This window comes from Uranotaenia lowii, chromosome 2 (assembly GCF_029784155.1).
Source record: "Uranotaenia lowii strain MFRU-FL chromosome 2, ASM2978415v1, whole genome shotgun sequence".
NCBI lineage: Eukaryota > Metazoa > Arthropoda > Insecta > Diptera > Culicidae > Uranotaenia > Uranotaenia lowii.
In genome coordinates this window covers 154,203,526-154,220,530 of record NC_073692.1, presented here as the reverse complement: position 1 = coordinate 154,220,530, position 17,005 = coordinate 154,203,526, and the positions used below count along the sequence as shown (strand labels likewise).

General features: G+C 34.8%; 1 protein-coding gene across 1 annotated transcript; it reads right to left on the bottom strand.

The window, feature by feature from the left end:
* Positions 1-7,774: 7,774 nt before the first annotated feature.
* Positions 7,775-8,916, bottom strand: LOC129748175 (collagenase-like). The gene is made up of 3 exons (XM_055742684.1): positions 8,802-8,916; positions 8,281-8,647; positions 7,775-8,219 (listed from the first exon to the last, which is right to left on the bottom strand). The coding sequence occupies exons 1-3, from the start codon at positions 8,847-8,849 to the stop codon at positions 7,834-7,836; spliced, it is 801 nt and encodes a 266-aa protein (XP_055598659.1). The 5' UTR covers positions 8,850-8,916; the 3' UTR covers positions 7,775-7,833.
* Between the last annotated feature and the right edge of the window lie 8,089 nt (positions 8,917-17,005).

The window sequence follows — 17,005 nt, the reverse complement described above, 5'->3', positions numbered from 1 at the left end:
CACGTAAGTGAAAAGCCTAGTCAACGACATTTTGGTGAAGACTTGATGTTTGCTGCGCAGGACATTTCAAACGGATCTAAAAACTATCGAGTAGTCTAACTCGTCTAAATTTTCACACGTATGGAGAGGTCCTATCAAATAAAATGTTCTGTAAAGACATAAAGAAACGGAAAAAAAGAAACCAACCAAAACGTAAAAGATGTAACAAAGCAATTAAACTCTCGAAACAAAAATAAACAGAAAAATATCAATTAAAAAGAACACTAAATAGCTATTTTGCTATTTTTTTACATCTTAATTTTGATTACATTTGTTTATTTTGCATGTTTTATACATAAATTGGATTGAGTATTCATAAAACAACCCATTTTTTTGTTACTGCTAATTATTTTCATTATTTGGTGTTGAATTGAGAGTTTCTGACACCATATAAATCATTTTGGACAAGTCTCGGGGTAAATATGAACAGCGTTCGGGGTAATTATGAACAGAGTTTGGGGTAATTATGAACATAATTTTTTAAGTAAAAAATCACCATACACTGCTTACTATGGATAAATGTAACGTATATCTACTGTTTTTTTTTCCAAAAATTTTATACCAAGTTCGTAATTCGTGTTCATAATTAGAGAGTGGGGTAAATATGAACAAACGGGGTAATTATGAACAGACGTCCTAAGGACAGAGGTTGCGACCAAAAAACAAAAGTTGTTCTACAGAATGATGAAGAGCACGGAAACATTCATTGATGGTAGCTTTTCAAAGTTTGTGATAAGAAATTAAAATATGGTGGCTGTAAATGTGCCAAATGAAGAAATTTTGTTCATAATTACCCCACCTAGCCCTACAGGGCTGGTAGCGGTTTGACAATGAAATAGTAGTGACTTTAGTGATCAAAATTTGAAAAAAAAAGTGACCAAATAGTGACTTTGAGGGCCGAAAAAAGTGACCAAATTGTGACTATGTAGAACGAAACGAAATTTGATGTACAAAAAATGTGACCAAATAGATTTTGAAGCAATTAAAATAGTCATCCAAAGATAATTCTGTAGTTATCAAGTTTAATAAAGATGATTTTTTATCTGCAAAGTGTGAAATGTTCATTGGATTACAAATTTATTCCTTTTTGTATCATGAAAAACGAATGTAAGTCCACCGTCTTCGGTAATTCTTCGGCTTTTTGGCGAAGAAGCCAGTTATCAAACGCGCTTTTTTCTTCTCTACGGTATTTTGAACTTGGCCAGCAGGAGCAGCTCGTTTATAGCTGCCATGAGCTGTGTGGGCCATTTTTATTAGCTCCTTAGGGATGGGAACGAGATGGAGTTTGTTTCCAAATGCCCTCAGGGCGCTTTTGATGTGCATCATAGAATTTAAAGTTCTTTCGCACATTGATGACCTAAAGGGTGTCCACGATGAAATTGCAAAATTAAAAATTGATTCGCAAAATTCGAATTTTCATCCGATTGCCACCAAATTTTCAGGGATTGAAAAATAACTATTAAACTTCATTTTAAAATTTTACTCGTATTTTATTTACAGTCCATACGCAAATTCCCGCACTTTGGCCTTAATCCCGTCCATAGAATTCTGCACAACCTGTGAATCAACCGTTTTTTGCATGTAAACCCATACTTTCATCAGTTTCTCAACTGTCTTCACTACCTACTACCCTTTTGTACCTTGAACTTTTGATGCCCAGTCTTAGTTTTGGCTCATCCGGAACTGAATGATTATGAAGCAGCAACTTCTTAAACGACCTAAGGTAGTGAAGACAGTTGAGAAACTGAAGAAAGTATGGGTTTACATGCAAAAAACGGTTGATTCACAGGTTTTTGCAGAATTTTATGGCCGGGATTAAGGCCAAGGTGCGGGCATTTGCGTATGGACAGAAAATAAAATACGAGTAAAATTTTAAAATGAAGTTAAATAGTATTTTTTTAATCCCTGAAAATTTGGTGGCAATCGGATGAAAACTCGAATTTTGCGAATCAATTTTGTGTGTTGCAATTTCATCGTGGACACCCTTTATCATCTGTGAGTATTCTTCCAGAGATAGAGAATCCTCGCTCGACATCTGCATTACCGTGCGATATGGTCAATGCTGCTGTGACAATTTTCATTACCGAAGAATATTTCATTTCTCCGCTTAATGTCTTCTTGATGAAGAATTGGTTCCAGTAACTTTCTGTTCTGAGGTTTTCACTGCCAGTCGCATCAGTTTCACATCTCAGTAGATTCCATTCGTCCACCAATAGATCCGTTTTAATATTTAGCAAAAGAGATTTTGCTATATGCCGTATATCATTTGAGCTGCGACTCGATTTTTGATTCGATGCCGCCGCCGACCGTGGCCTAGAGGATAGCGTTCAAGTCTGCTAAGCCAGAGGTCATGAGATCGAATCCCGGTCACGGCGTACATAGTACACTTTCTGTGGGTCGGTGGTTTTAGCATTTGTAAGATGCTAGCCATCTTATCCTTGAAAGATGTACGCCTTAGAGTTAAGTAAATTAGATCTCTTCAAAGAAAGATGAAGTTTCACTGCGATCTTATATTAGGGTGGTCTAACCGGTTTTACCGAAACCGGTAAAACCGATAAAACCGTCCATTTTTCAATACCGAAAATACCGGCTATTAAGACGGTAAAAAACCGGTATTATTGCTAAAACTTGTCGCTGTAACTTTTTGGATTAAAGCTATAGTGGCGTACAAAAGGGTATTGACAAGCTGCCATCTCTCTTAGATGTTTTTTTTAATGAAACTTTACACATTTCAATTCCGCTATCGAACTAACGCTCCACGCATATTTTAAGACTGTACAAGTGTACAATGACTTAAGAAAAGATACAGCTTCAAGAAATTTAAGATTTCTCCACAATAATCACTGTATTTTTCATTGAAAAACTGGAATTTGGTCAAAAGATGCAAAAATGATTTACTTTAAACAGGCGAAGTTTATGAAAATCGTTCTAAGCGGTGCCGGGCTTTCACAAATTAAAAATTTTAAACCGAAAATGTTGAAAACTGATTAGAAACTTCCTACTTTGTTTTGAATCATTAAATGCTGCAACAGAGTCAACAGTTAAACACATGTTATAATCTTTGTAAGAAATCTATCCATAAATATTTTCCAGGTAATTTATGGAACTCTGTTGTTTTTATTTTAAAATGCTGTTGAAGCAATTTCTTTTTCCAGGCAAAGCAGTAACAAAGTTTCTATAAATTTGCAACAGTATCATAATTAAAAACTTATGGATCAGATCCAACAACTACATTTATTCCTGAATTTTGGATAGATTTTTATTCCTATTTGATCGTTTTAATGTTGGAAAGGCAAACTAATGCGATCACGACCTAGGTTGTGGGGAAAACATTCGTATTTTGGACAGCAAAAATCTGTAATTCTGTGAGTCAACCAGAAACTTTGTCACAGTGTTTTGTGTTTTGCCTAGTAAAATTAAGTAATTTTTTTACCGTAAAATCATTTTGTATATCAAAATATATATGTTTAGTATATCATTTTCATGAAAGACCATTTAAAACTTTTACTAAATCTGTAAAACCTGTTCTTAAATCTGAATACTATATTACGGAGTACAGAACAAATATTGCTTGAAAATTATATGAAATTTCTATAATTGCTGCAACCTCACAGCAAAATTAAAATTAAGAAATGGCGATGATAATATTATGATTATCATGAGGATGACGATAGATTCATGACAAGGGGTAATTTAAAGCCAAAATACCATATTTAGGGTGTCGACTACCTGGAAAACCCTGGAAAATCAGGGAATTCAATTTGCATCAGGGAAAATCAGGGAACATCAGGGAATTTTTCCATCAATCAGGGAAAAAATAATGATCCTGATTTTATTTGAAGAAATTGAAACGTCATAGTTTATTATCTGCTTAAAAATTTACTTCAGTGTACGTCCTAAGCTCAGTGAAAAGCAAGTTCTGCAATTTTGTATCGAATGCAAAGGAATGCTGAACGCAAATGTACTTAAGTTAATGAAGCGATCGCCATTAACTTATCCTCTGACCAAGGCCGCCTCTGGCCTTGATCCGGCAGTTATCAGCAGCCATACCAAATTGGCAAAAACACGATTTGAGAAGACTTTGACTATATTGACAGATACTGGACGCGTTAGTGGATCCTCGGCAGATTTAGCAGTACTGGAAAGGCTGGATCATTTTTGGAGTGGAGTGCTAGCAAATGCCAAGTGTCCAGAATTCTTCAACATCGTCAAAATGATCTGCTGTCCTTCACATGGCAACGCGAATGTTGAACGTGGTTTTTCAGTAAATTCCGAATGAAATATGCGTGAAGAATCAGTGGTGGCTAAACGACAAATCTATGATGCTGTTTTTTATGCTGGAGGGATAAAACCAGTCCAAATTTCTAACAAAGATCGCCGCAAAAAGGAAGCTCTTGAATCAGATCAAACAAAGCTGATGAAGCGTCATCGAGAAGCGGAAGCAAAATCGCTCGAGGTGAAACGGAGGAAAATTTTGGAAGAAGCACAGAAGAAGGCTGATAGCTCGCAAAAGAAAATTGTTATGCTGAAATCATAAGAATTTCTACAAGTGGATCCGAACTGGCTGACTTATCTTAAAATTTTTAATATCACAAATAATACTTCTATTAAAATTATCGTAATAAATTATTATTCTCGACTCAAAGTTTTCTGTACGTTTATTTTCGGAGGAAATATATATTTTATAACTTTAAGTTGCTTCCTCAGGTTGTTTCTCAAACCTGGAATTTTCTGGAAAAACGACTGGAAAATCAGGGAAAATCAGATAATTTTATTACCAGATATGAGTCGACACCCTGATATTTTTCAATCGAAAATGTTACTAAATCTATTGCGTTATAAATTCCAAGCATTTTATGCCATTACTACGAATGCCACTTAGACGAAATTTTTTTATGAATTTGATATGCATTGAAAACTACCGGTTTTACCGGTTTTATCGGTTTTATAAATTACAAATACCGAAATACCGCATTTGAAAAAAAACGGTAAATCCGACCACCCTATCTTATATGTGTGTGTTCGTTTTTTTTTCGTTTTTTTAAGACAGTGACAATGCTTTATAAATGCATTTCGAATCCCCGAATTGGTAAGGACATGCTTGCAGGAAGCAATGTAATGTTTTCTATAGCATTTTTCAAGAAATTAAGTCTTAGGACGTATTTTAATTTGTCCAGCTTCGCTGGTATTTCGTTTCCAACAACGATGTTTTCAGGTGAAAGAATGTTCTCAACGTTATCTTAAATATCCTGTGGTAGTATCGCATCGGCAGGCCAAACATCCACTTTGCCAGGGCTAGAAGCGCCCATGCTGTAAAAAAGTAGGGCAAAATAGTTACAGTGTCAACGTTTTCACCGCATTCGTCTTGTCTCACATTTTCGCCTCATGTCAATAAACACGGGCAATTCAAATTACTCTTTCATTGGTTTATTTTCGGTGAAAAAAGTGACTTTTGGTGATAAAAGTGACCATTTTCGGAAAATTGTGACTTTAGTGACCAAATGATGAAAAAAGTGACTTTTTAGAGACTGACCTAAAAAAAGTGACCAAGTCACTAAAAAGTGACTCGCTACCAGCCCTGGAGTAACGACAAATTAAATTCAAGAGATGTTTTTTATTTATTTTGCCTATTAATTTTTCTTATTTGCAAATTTATTAGCTCAGTTAGCCTGAATATTAAGCATTTTAAATGTTGTTTGGAAAAAATCTCAGTAAAATAATAGCAAAAGTCTAATATAAATAAATATGTGTATAAAATTAACGAATAAATATTAAATCATAAAACAACAAGATTCTTCCGAGGTGCGAAGAATATACTTTTTTGACTGATTTTGGGGTACTGGTTTCAAATATTCAATTAGTTTTTTTTTTCTACCAGCTCCTGTTATCGAGATACCTTTTTAAAATAGGTGAAAAATGATTAAACAAAATTTTAACTTGTTTGGGAAAACTTTAAAACATTGTCGATATTTTGAAAATAAAGATCAACTTAATGATTAACTTTCCCGAAGACCGCTAGAAATTTTGACTACTTAAATAAGTATTAAAATTTTCTTTTCGTTTATTTTTTTTTTTTAAATTTTAGAACGCTGACTGACACTAATTTGCTGAGCCCAAATGAAAAGCTTTTTATTTAACTATATTAAATCGAGAATGATGTGACATCTATTATTTATACTTGATATGGTTTTTATTATCATCAATTTTCAATTTATGTTACGCTGGTTGAAGCGAAAAAAAAAACATTCAAATAATATCTCAAAAAGAAACTATTATCACACTCGATATTACCCAAACATGTGTGAAAGGAATCATTGTTGGCTTAAATTTTCTCACCGTGAACTCTCTGTCGTATATGCAGGGTTGCCAACATTTTTTTTCAAAAATCAGGGAACTGGTGAAATAAAAATCAGGCAAAATCAGACTACGATAAAGTAACGGAAATTTCGCTAAAAGTGATGACCTTTTTGTTTGGTCACCGGTCCTCATTTTCTCTCTAATACAGACCCCGTTCGATTTTGGCAACACGCCCGTACATTTTGTGTTGCCAAAATCGAATGTTGCCAAAATCGAACGGTTTTTTTCTCATCGTGTTTTTCAGCTATTTTTACAAAATAACTATCATTATTATCAAAAATGTTGGTTTTAGACAGTTTCCGACCATTTGTAGTCATTTTTTAATTTTTTCATCATGTTTTTGATGCATTTTTCACTTTTCTTGTTTTGTTTATAATGTTTGTTTTCTTTTGTCATATTTGCTGTTTTTGTCAATCTTCATCATTTTTTAGTTCATTTTTGTCATATTCGGTATTTTGTTTGAATTTGTTTTTCAACTTTTTCAATTTTTCATTTTTTTGTCGTTTTTGAGTACTTTATCAAATTTTAAAAAATCTTTGGTTTTTATTGTTGCATTTTATCATCATTTCAGAACATAAAAACGTATTTTTGATGTTTGTCTTAATTAAATTGGTCCTGTTATAACGAAAACTAAAAGGTAATGTTGCTTCTAAAAACCGTTCGATTTTGGCACATGTGCCAAAATAGGATGGTGCCAAAATCGAATGTTGCCATAATCGAATGTTGCCAAAAACGAACGGGGTCTGTATGTGTTATGCAGCATCAAAGCAATCGAAAGATTCCCTTTATTCCCTTTTTTAAATAAGAATTCAACGGAATCGATTGCTTTGATTCATCCACATTTCCACTTTGTCATTTCAGCAATGGTACCTAATTCAGTTCCATACTACCCATTTTTCATCACATTCGCAAAAATCAGGCAAAATCAGGCAGATTTTAAAAAATCAGGCAAAATCAATGGCTTATCAGGTTATCAGACAGGGCCTCGAAAAATCAGGCAATACCTGAAAAATCAGGCATATTGGCATCTCTGCGTGTATTTTGAAATCATGTTCCAAATTTGCATGAATTTGGAACAAAGGAGTATAACTTTTGGGAATTTTGAAATCGATAACTGTGCTAAAACAGCAATTTACGCCACCGGTGCCAGACGGACTGTTTTAGCGTGGTCGAAAACCGTGTTTTGCATACACCGTTGGGACAGCCCTAATGTGGGATGTCCGAGAAAGTGGAGAACGGTTGCCATGGATCGAGTGGATTGGAGGAATATCGTTCATCAGGTTATGTCGTGAGGCGGAACACCATTTAAATAAATAAAATAAATAGTTTGGTTGATCGATGCTGCAGAGAGTCACGATTAAATTTTTTTTTTGATGGATTATGCTTGAGTAAAAATTTATTTCTACAAATCACCAGTGCTCATCAATCTAGGTAATCTTATATTCCAGATACGTCTAAGATCCATTGCCGCAGGCTTGCAACGCGAACGTGTCCAAAAGGATTACCTGATTCGCAGCCATTTACATGAACAAACGAAATAATTCCGATTTGCACATTATCGTAAACGACTGGACCGCCTGAGTCTCCGTTGCATGTATTTTGTCCTGCTAGTCCTACAGTGCACATCGTTGAAGGGATAATGACCGCAGGTCCGAAAGTTATTTCACATTGGCTGTTTGATATTACTGATACCTCAGCGTATTTCAGCAAACTTGATGTCCCTTGATAATCACCCCTCATTCCAAATCCCATTATCAAAGGCTTGTAGCCTTCGTACTGGTTTGATTCTCCTACACTTGGTAAAGTGATGGGTTTGACATTATCTGTTGAAAAAAGTTGGGCAAATATGAAACTTCAGTAAAAAAAAAGTTTGCGATTGTTTACCTGTGAAAATAATTGTGCTGTTAACACGTATGAGAGCGATGTCGTAGTTCAAATACATGTTGTAGGACGGATGTATGTACTTTTCCTGGGAAAAATACTTGGTTCCCTTATTTATCTGTACAGAACCAACAAATATTTGGAAACTTGAAACTCCGGTAGCACAATGAGCTGCTGTCAAAATCCATCGGTTTGAGATGATCGAACCACCGCATAAATAGGAATTTCCACCGACAGTGAGCAAAATTTGAGCGAAGTATGGGAATTGACCTAGAGCAGCAACATTTCCATTCACGATACGAGTTTGCTTTCCTAAAATCTCAGAAATATTCACAGGAGGCACAGCCATAGGATATGGTATGTAGGAAGCCTGAAATTAAAAAAAAGTTTATTTTTCAATTTATTTTTAAAAGTATCTTGTTAAAATACCACTTAAAATAAGAATCATATTTTGTTAAAAGTATAGATTAAAATGATGTAAATTAAGCAACGCAACTCTCCTTTGACCAACTTCAAGAACTTACCTTCACAGCGACCAAAGCCACCACCAAAATGAACCAAACTTTCATCATCTCGAAACAGTTGAAAGCTTAAGCACCAACGTTAACTTAGCTGATCGAAGGTCTGAGCCGAGCCTTATATATGTACGCATTGAAGATCTCATAGTCTGCTCATATCACCGTGCGATAGATAATGGGTGTGCTGTAAAGCTGTTACCATTCCGACAAATTCTAACCCAAATTTTACAATTTTCAAACTTAAAAAAGTGATGAAAAACCATTGAGAGCGAAACTTATCAGAGTCGTAAAAAAATATAATTCTGGAGGAAGTTGTCTTGTTAAAAAACATCAATTGAAGACCAAAACCTTCATAATTCATGCAGCACAGGGTTGAAACGTAATCTAAAATCTAAATCGATACTTAGTTTAAAAAATCCGAATTTAAAATCTGAATATGAAATCTGAATTCTGAATCTGAAATCTGAATCAGTAATCTGAAATCTGAATCTGAAATCTGAATCTGAAATCTGAATCTGAAATCTGAATCTGAAATCTGAATCTGAAATCTGAATCTGAAATCTGAATCTGAAATCTGAATCTGAAATCTGAATCTGAAATCTGAAATCTGAATCTGAAATCTGAATCTGAAATCTGAAATCTGAATCCGAAATCTGAATCTGAAATCTGAATCTGAAATCTGAATCTTAAATCTGAATCTGAAATCTGAATCTGAAATCTGAATCTGAAATCTGAATCTGAAATCTGAATCTGAAATCTGAATCTGAAATCTGAATCTGAAATCTGAATCTGAAATCTGAATCTGAAATCTGAATCTGAAATCTGAATCTGAAATCTGAACCTGAAATCTGAACCTGAAATCTGAATCTGAAATCTGAATCTGAAATCTGAATCTGAAATCTGAATCTGAAATCTGAATCTGAAATCTGAATCTGAAATCTGAATCTGAAATCTGAATCTGAAATCTGAATCTGAAATCTGAATCTGAAATCTGAATCTGAAATCTGAATCTGAATCTGAAATCTGAATCTGAAATCTGAATCTGAAATCTGAATCTGAAATCTGAATCTGAAATCTGAATCTGAAATCTGAATCTGAAATCTGAATCTGAAATCTGAATCTGAAATCTGAATCTGAAATCTGAATCTGAATCTGAAATCTGAATCTGAAATCTGAATCTGAAATCTGAATCTGAAATCTGAATCTGAAATTTGAAATCTGAATCTGAAATCTGAATCTGAAATCTGAATCTGAAATCTGAATCTGAAATCTGAATCTGAAATCTGAATCTGAAATCTGAATCTGAAATCTGAAATCTGAATCTGAAATCTGAATCTGAAATCTGAATCTGAAATCTTAATCTAAAACCGGAATCTGAAATTTGAAATCTCAATCTGAAATAAATCTGAAAGTGGCAATTTTGTCATTAATCATGAATTCTATCACATTTATTGTGAGTAAATTTAACAAAAATTGTGTTAAAACATAATGACTGAGTATTTTGAAATCATTTTGTTCAACTAGCTTATCAGAATCACGAAACGGCTTGCTTTTTCACTGTTTGATTTATCACTCGCTGTCAACAGGATCATAAAAGATTAAAATTGGCTCAATTCAGAACAGCTAGCTTAGCAACTGATAACTTATTTGCGCCGCTATGCGGATATGCTCAAGTTGAAATTGTTCATCCTAAATGGTAATCTATCATTTCGATGTTCTGCTAAAATAATCTTTACGGTTTCATTATCAGTGAATTCGGAACAATTTAAATCTTTCATTTTTCTTATTATCTACTCAAATACTTCGATATTTAATTTCGTAAACAAATGAAACTTAAGAAAAAAAAAATGATAAAAAGCTATAAATCATCGACACTCAGTAATGTTTATAGCATTTAAAACACTCGAAAACAAAGAAACTCATTGAAGCTTATCCGACATTTGATAGGAATACTGTACAACCTTCAACTTGATTTTATCTCAAAGGTAATTTAATTTTACAACTCATCTTATCGCATGATGATTGAAGCGGATTTTCCAGACCTTTTTGGGGCGTATATAAAGCTCGGCTCACGCTTCAAGTTGATCATACAGTTAAGCAGACAACACACCACAACTGTTCAAATTGTCTTATTTATTTATCATTTTTTTGTTATTTTGCAGAGGATTTAAGCGCGAAGGTCAGGCGAAAATCTGGACGAATTTAAACCAAGGTTAACTTTGAGGTTTGTTTGAGGTTTAAGCAATGCAAAATCTATCCCGCCCAGAGAGAGGAAAATTTTACCTTTCATATCCATCGAAGGATATGAACGTTCTTATTTAGACCTAATCTTGGTCTTCAATAAATATTATTGAAACTGTCGAAAGGAACCATTTCAGCTCCAACAAATCATTCTTCAACACTTTTATGGCATAGTATTCTGGTGCTGAAAAAGGTACGTCTTTTGTTTGTTTTTCAAAATGTTTTCCGGAGCATGATCTTTCTTTGTGTTCTTTTACCAAAGGGTGATACGATCAAAATTAGGTCAAATGAAAACGCGTGTAAATCGGTGAAATCGTTTATTTTAAAAATCAAATTAAATTTCTTTTTCAAGTTTAATTAGTTCAAAATTTAGGGAAAATATTCAGTTAGGCTTCCGCTTTTCCAAATCCGAATTGCCGGGCCTTACGTTTAACCCCTGCCATCAGACTTTGTAAAGCCACCTTGTCCACCTTCTTCGCCGCAAAAAGCCAGTTTGCCTTGAACTGCTGCTCGTCCTTAGCAGTTTTTTTTTGTCTTCTTTAGGTTCCGCTTGACAATAGCCCAGTATTTCTCAATTGGGCGGAGCTCTGGCGTGTTGGGAGGGTTCTTGTCCTTGGGAACCACCTGCACGTTGTTGGTGGCATACCACTCCATGGCCTTTTTACCGTAATGGCAAGATGCCAAATCCGGCCAAAACAGTACGGAAAAACCGTGTTTCTTCAGGAAAGGCAGCAGACGTTTATTCGAACACTCTTTCACGTAAATTTCTTGGTTGACAGTCCCGGAAGCTATGAAAATGCTGCTTTTCAAGCCACAGGTACAGATGGCTTGCCAAGCCAGATATTTCTTCGCGAACTTTGACAGTTTCATGTGCTTGAAAATATCTGCTACCTTCCTGGGGATTTTTTTTATTATCTGACGGGTTTGCGCCGGGGGTCTTCAGATTTTCCCCAAAATTGAAAATTTGGTTCATTTCTGCGACTTAAAAACACATGTATTTTTTCAGATTTCTAACATTTTTATTTTTTGAGTTAGCTTCGGTTAGATATTTTTTGTCAAGAAAAAATAACCATTTTTCAAAGCTACATAACTCAGTTATTTTTAAACGGAAATTATAAAATAGCACATCAAAATGCATTGAAATGTTATCAGCTTTCCAAATAAAATAGCTGGAAAAACATAAATAAAGACCTTCAATATGAAAAGTTGTAAATAAACTTTAAATGGCGTTTAAAAGTACCGTCTGCACCACCGAATATTTTGCAAAAAATACCATTGAATAGCTCAATTTATGATGCAACTTTCATCTGAAGACACCCAAGTGGACCATCAGCTCCTTGAAGAGTTATGAAAGAAATAATGACAATAAATCTCTTTTTTTTGCGACGAAAACAAAAACGAACACAAACACATACAGGAACTTAATGAAACATGATGTTTCCTCGAAGAGATTCCTTTTTCCTTAATTCTAAGCGTACATCTTTCGAAGATATGATGGCTAGCATCTTACAAATGCTAAAACCACCAACCCACCGAAAGTGTACTATGTATGCCGTGACCGGGATTCGATCTCATACCCTCTGGCTTAGACGACTTGAAGGCTATCCTCTACGCCACAGGCGGCGGCAAATTTTATAGTTAGTTTGGTTCAAACAAACAATGGTCGAACAACTGCACTCACATATGGAGGTAGCGCGCACTTCTAACAACATGGAAACAAAAGAACTTATCAAAGCAGGTAAAAAACACTATTTTTTGTGCTTTGTAGACTGCCCCTACTCGCATAACAGTCCCATATGAATTTTCGTCATTTTAGGTCAACATAGGGATTCAAAATAAAACACTAAAAAAGAGGTTTTGTTCTACAAATTTCGAAAAAAATATCAATTTGTGGCTGCCCTATATAAAATATATCCTAATAACAGTTTCATATGTGAAATACCACGGATTTGGTTACTTTTCAATGCTTCTTTCGGCGAAATAGTCTTTGATTTATTGCTTTGAATCATTTAAAAAAAATTAACTCACTTGATGTCGAATGATGCCCACGAGTTTTCGAAGGCAGGTCTGACTTCCTTAGGAATGACTTCCTGAGCGCAAAACTATTGGATGCAATCAAAAATCGTAAAAAGATTCAACTTACAATGTGGAATTTGCGATATTTTCCCAAAAGTATGTTTCTTTTTCTGAAAATTGCATTTAGAAGTTCAAAAATGATCAAATTCAGGTCTTAGAAAGTAGCTTGGTGAGAAAAAAATATTCTGTATGGGACTGTTATGCGAGTAGATTTGAAAAAGGTTTCAAATATGGTCGATTAACAGTCCCATAATGAATAAAAATGGTGCTCTCGACCTTACCAATAACCCAATTTCGAAAATTGCAGGTCTTACGATTTATTATGACAACCTAGAAACGATTTTCGTTTATGCCGAAGGTGCTGATCACAATTTTAAAATGTATTCCAAAACAGGAAAAGCTGATTTCTCGCTTGCTTGTTTTTGCATATGGGACTGTTATGAAAGTAGGGGCGGTAGAGTGTTGCAGCTAAACTGACATTGATGAGAAATTGAATTTCGTATTTTTTTCTTATTTTTATGATTATGAAATAGAAAGTCAGATTTTGGCAATTACCTTGGTAAATTTTAAATTGAAATTCTGATTTTTTTCAACTGTGCTTAAATTTTATAAATAAAATTATAAATAAACACGGGAAATTATAAATAGATAAAATTTAAAGAGATAAAAAGGTGAATGTTCTTGAAATCCAAAAAGGTAACTTTTACCTTGTTGAGGGTAAACTCACCTCACAACGAGGTAAAGTTTACCCGAATCGAGCTGACAAAAAAGGTAGAACTCACCCAGAAAGATGGGAAATCCAAAAAAAAAGGTTAAGCTTACCTCGTAGCAAGGTACTTTTACCTCAATTGATCAGAATAAAAAGCTACAATTCGTCGAGAAAAAAGGTAAATCCAAAAAAATAATGCTGCTAGTATGCGAGGTATATCTTACCTTGTGGAGAGATAAAGCTTACCTCATAGCAAGATGAAATTGACCTGGATTGAGCTAAACAAATCTTTACAATTCACCTACACTCAGACAAATATTCTCAAGTGCCATAAAATTCTCTTATGAACTGACGCCAGAAGAATAATCATTGAAAATCTTAAGATTGTCATGTGACGCAAATGAATTCTGAGATGAACACCTACTTCAATGAGCGGTTTTTGCTTTTCATAAGAGTGTCTTATGGAAACAGATCTTCACGCATAATAATATAAACTTAAAATATTCTATGTTTTCACGTTATTTTTGGCAAATTTGTTTGAAACAATATTATGCATGGTCATCACAAGCACCACGTCAACACACGGTTACAATAAAAAAAATCCCGAAAAGGTATTTAAAATAAACCCGAAAAGGTATTTAAAGTATTTAACATTTACAAGAGAATTTCATAAGACTGCCGCAGCCCGTGGCGTAGAGCATAGCCTTCAAGTCTTCTAAGCCAACGGGCATGAGATTGGTTTTTCATGTTTCTCCCGAACAAAATGTCTCAAAATCCCATACAAACTTCAGGCGACCCTTTCCAATGATCCGATCTGGCTCAAATTTGACATGAGATTTTGTACTAGGCCTAGGATCAATTTTAGCCAACAGCGCATAACATTTCACAGGATTTGAATTTCCCATTTAAATTTGGGGCAGTCTAATTGAGACCTAAAACGACAAACAATCTTAAATAAAAATCAAGTCTTGAATGAATTTGTGTCTCTGTTTTTTTTTATTATTTGGTGACAGCCAGGACAGAACCTTTTTGGTCAGGGAATGAAAACCCGGAATGTACCTTTTTGGCCAGTGAATTTGCTAGGTGAATGGAAAAAGGTAAAATTCACGTTTTTGCTAGGTGAATGAAAAAAAAAATTACCGAGGAAGATGGGTGGAACTCCTCGGTAAATTTTACTTTTTTATTAATTTTCCGTGAAATCTCTATGCATAAAAGCATAGTGGTACAAAACAGAGTTTTAGTTGTAGGGGAGAGGTTTGCTAAAATCAGTATTAAGCTCTTCTATTTTCACTGAAACATTATAATTAGAGTGTAGATTTAATGGTTTAGCGATAAGTAAAATCATTATAATTTTTGTTTACACGCAAAAGAATTTAGAAACGATTACTACGGGATTTTTCACGTAATTTAAGATTTTACTGCAGTAATAGTGATTTTATGTGAGTCTCGTAGTAACCACAATGTAGATATCAGAACGCCCTGGTAGTAGCTACTTCACATCCTAACTGACACATGACCTTAACGTAAAGTCTAGAAGGATAATTTAAATCCGTTTTATGCATTTGTCTCAAGCGTGTGGTTCTACATAAGGGTGTGTCGAATTGCAACCTTCCTTTAATATTAAAAAAAAAACCCTGTAAAATTAAATGCTCTGAACAAAAATTCGATCATTTTCTGGCTAATTTTTTTTCGTCAAATTTAGCAGGTTCGCAATACCGACGGCAGGTGGCGAACCTATAATTTTTCCGGTAGAAATGCCCTGTAGGAAAAATGTACCTGTTTTGCACGATTTTATCGTCTGAATTGCCTGTTTTTTTTGCGAAAGTCGGGTGGCACTTTCTAACTGGGATAGCATTTCTTCAAATCGATCGATGCGCACTCTGGAATCGATATTGCGTACTATCGATTCCAGAGTGCGTGAATTATCAAAAAAAAAAAAACGAAATCGACTGTCCAGTCTGTATGGTCAGTGTTAAAAGTTTCCATCATGGTCAAAACGAACGACAGAACATTTGCAGATTTTCAAAATAAAGTCTGTTTCACATAGAATCGTCGCATCTTTTCATTTACTGCAGCGCCCCTAGTTGTCACATCGCGAATCTATTGACAGTTTTTTGATCCGGATGGTTTGTTTACTTAGTGGTGAAAATTTCATCAAGATTGAAGCAGTCAGTCAAAAGTTATCAAAGATGGAACGCGAAAGGCGAGAGAAAATTCTGCACACTCACGTATAGAAACCGACGTGGTCAGGGGTAAAGATCGCCGGAGAAGTTCTGGCCGGACCTGGCAAGCTGCCACTACAGCCGGGATGCCGTCAAGTGGTATAAGGAGAACAAGATAGATTTTGTTGAAAAAATTATCAATCCACCAAACTGTCCGGATTTCCGTCCCATCAAGAAATATTTGGCAATAGTTGAGGGCAAACTGAAGAAATGTGGCAGAACCATGAAAAAACCCGCTCAAATGGAAAAGAGGTGGAACAAGATGGCGAATGAGGTTACCAGCAGTATTGTGCAGAAAATGATGGGTGGTATCACAAAAAAAGTTCGAAAACTTATCCGAAAAGCTGACGAATGATTTTTATGTATTTTTTTCCCTTAAAGTGCAATAAAAACCCTACAAAATGACATTTTTACTTTTGTTGTACGTTATTTCTTTGCGGAGAAATGATCTATTTTATCCGACCAAATTCTATGTGAAACAGACTTTAAGATCTAGGTTCCCGGGTTTTGATTTGAAATTTTGTATGGAAAAACGAATAAATTTGTTCGGAGAACGTCACATTTTTTCTTCTTTTTCTTGAATATTTTACTCTCACGCAATGCAAATGAGATTCCAATATATTGAGCTTACAAAAAATATTCTGGCTTCAACTTTTCCGAAGACGACATATCCCGTAGAATTAATATATATAGCTTCGAAGGCATCGGACAAGGTTTCCTCTAAAAAGGCATGCAAAGACTTAAACATTTTCTGCTAAATGGGTTTAATCGTGCAAAACGCGCTAAGACTGCTTTTATGCGAGCTTTCCATTTAAATTACTCGACTCTCACACCTAGCAACAAACTCAAAGCTTCAACATCAATAAATCGGAGAATACCTACTAGGTACCTACCTACATCAAGATTATTTTCTTCCAGTCTCTCTCTCTCTACAAGTAAGCTAAATTAGTTGCGCCGCCAAG

Coding starts and splice junctions, on each gene's coding strand:
- LOC129748175 (XM_055742684.1), bottom strand. CDS start 8,849: ATGATGAAAGTTTGGTTCATTTTGGTGGTGGCTTTGGTCGCTGTGAAG. Junction 8,648..8,801: donor TGGCTTTGGTCGCTGTGAAG/GTAAGTTCTTGA, acceptor TTTTAATTTCAG/GCTTCCTACATACCATATCC. Junction 8,220..8,280: donor CAGCACAATTATTTTCACAG/GTAAACAATCGC, acceptor TTTTTTCAACAG/ATAATGTCAAACCCATCACT.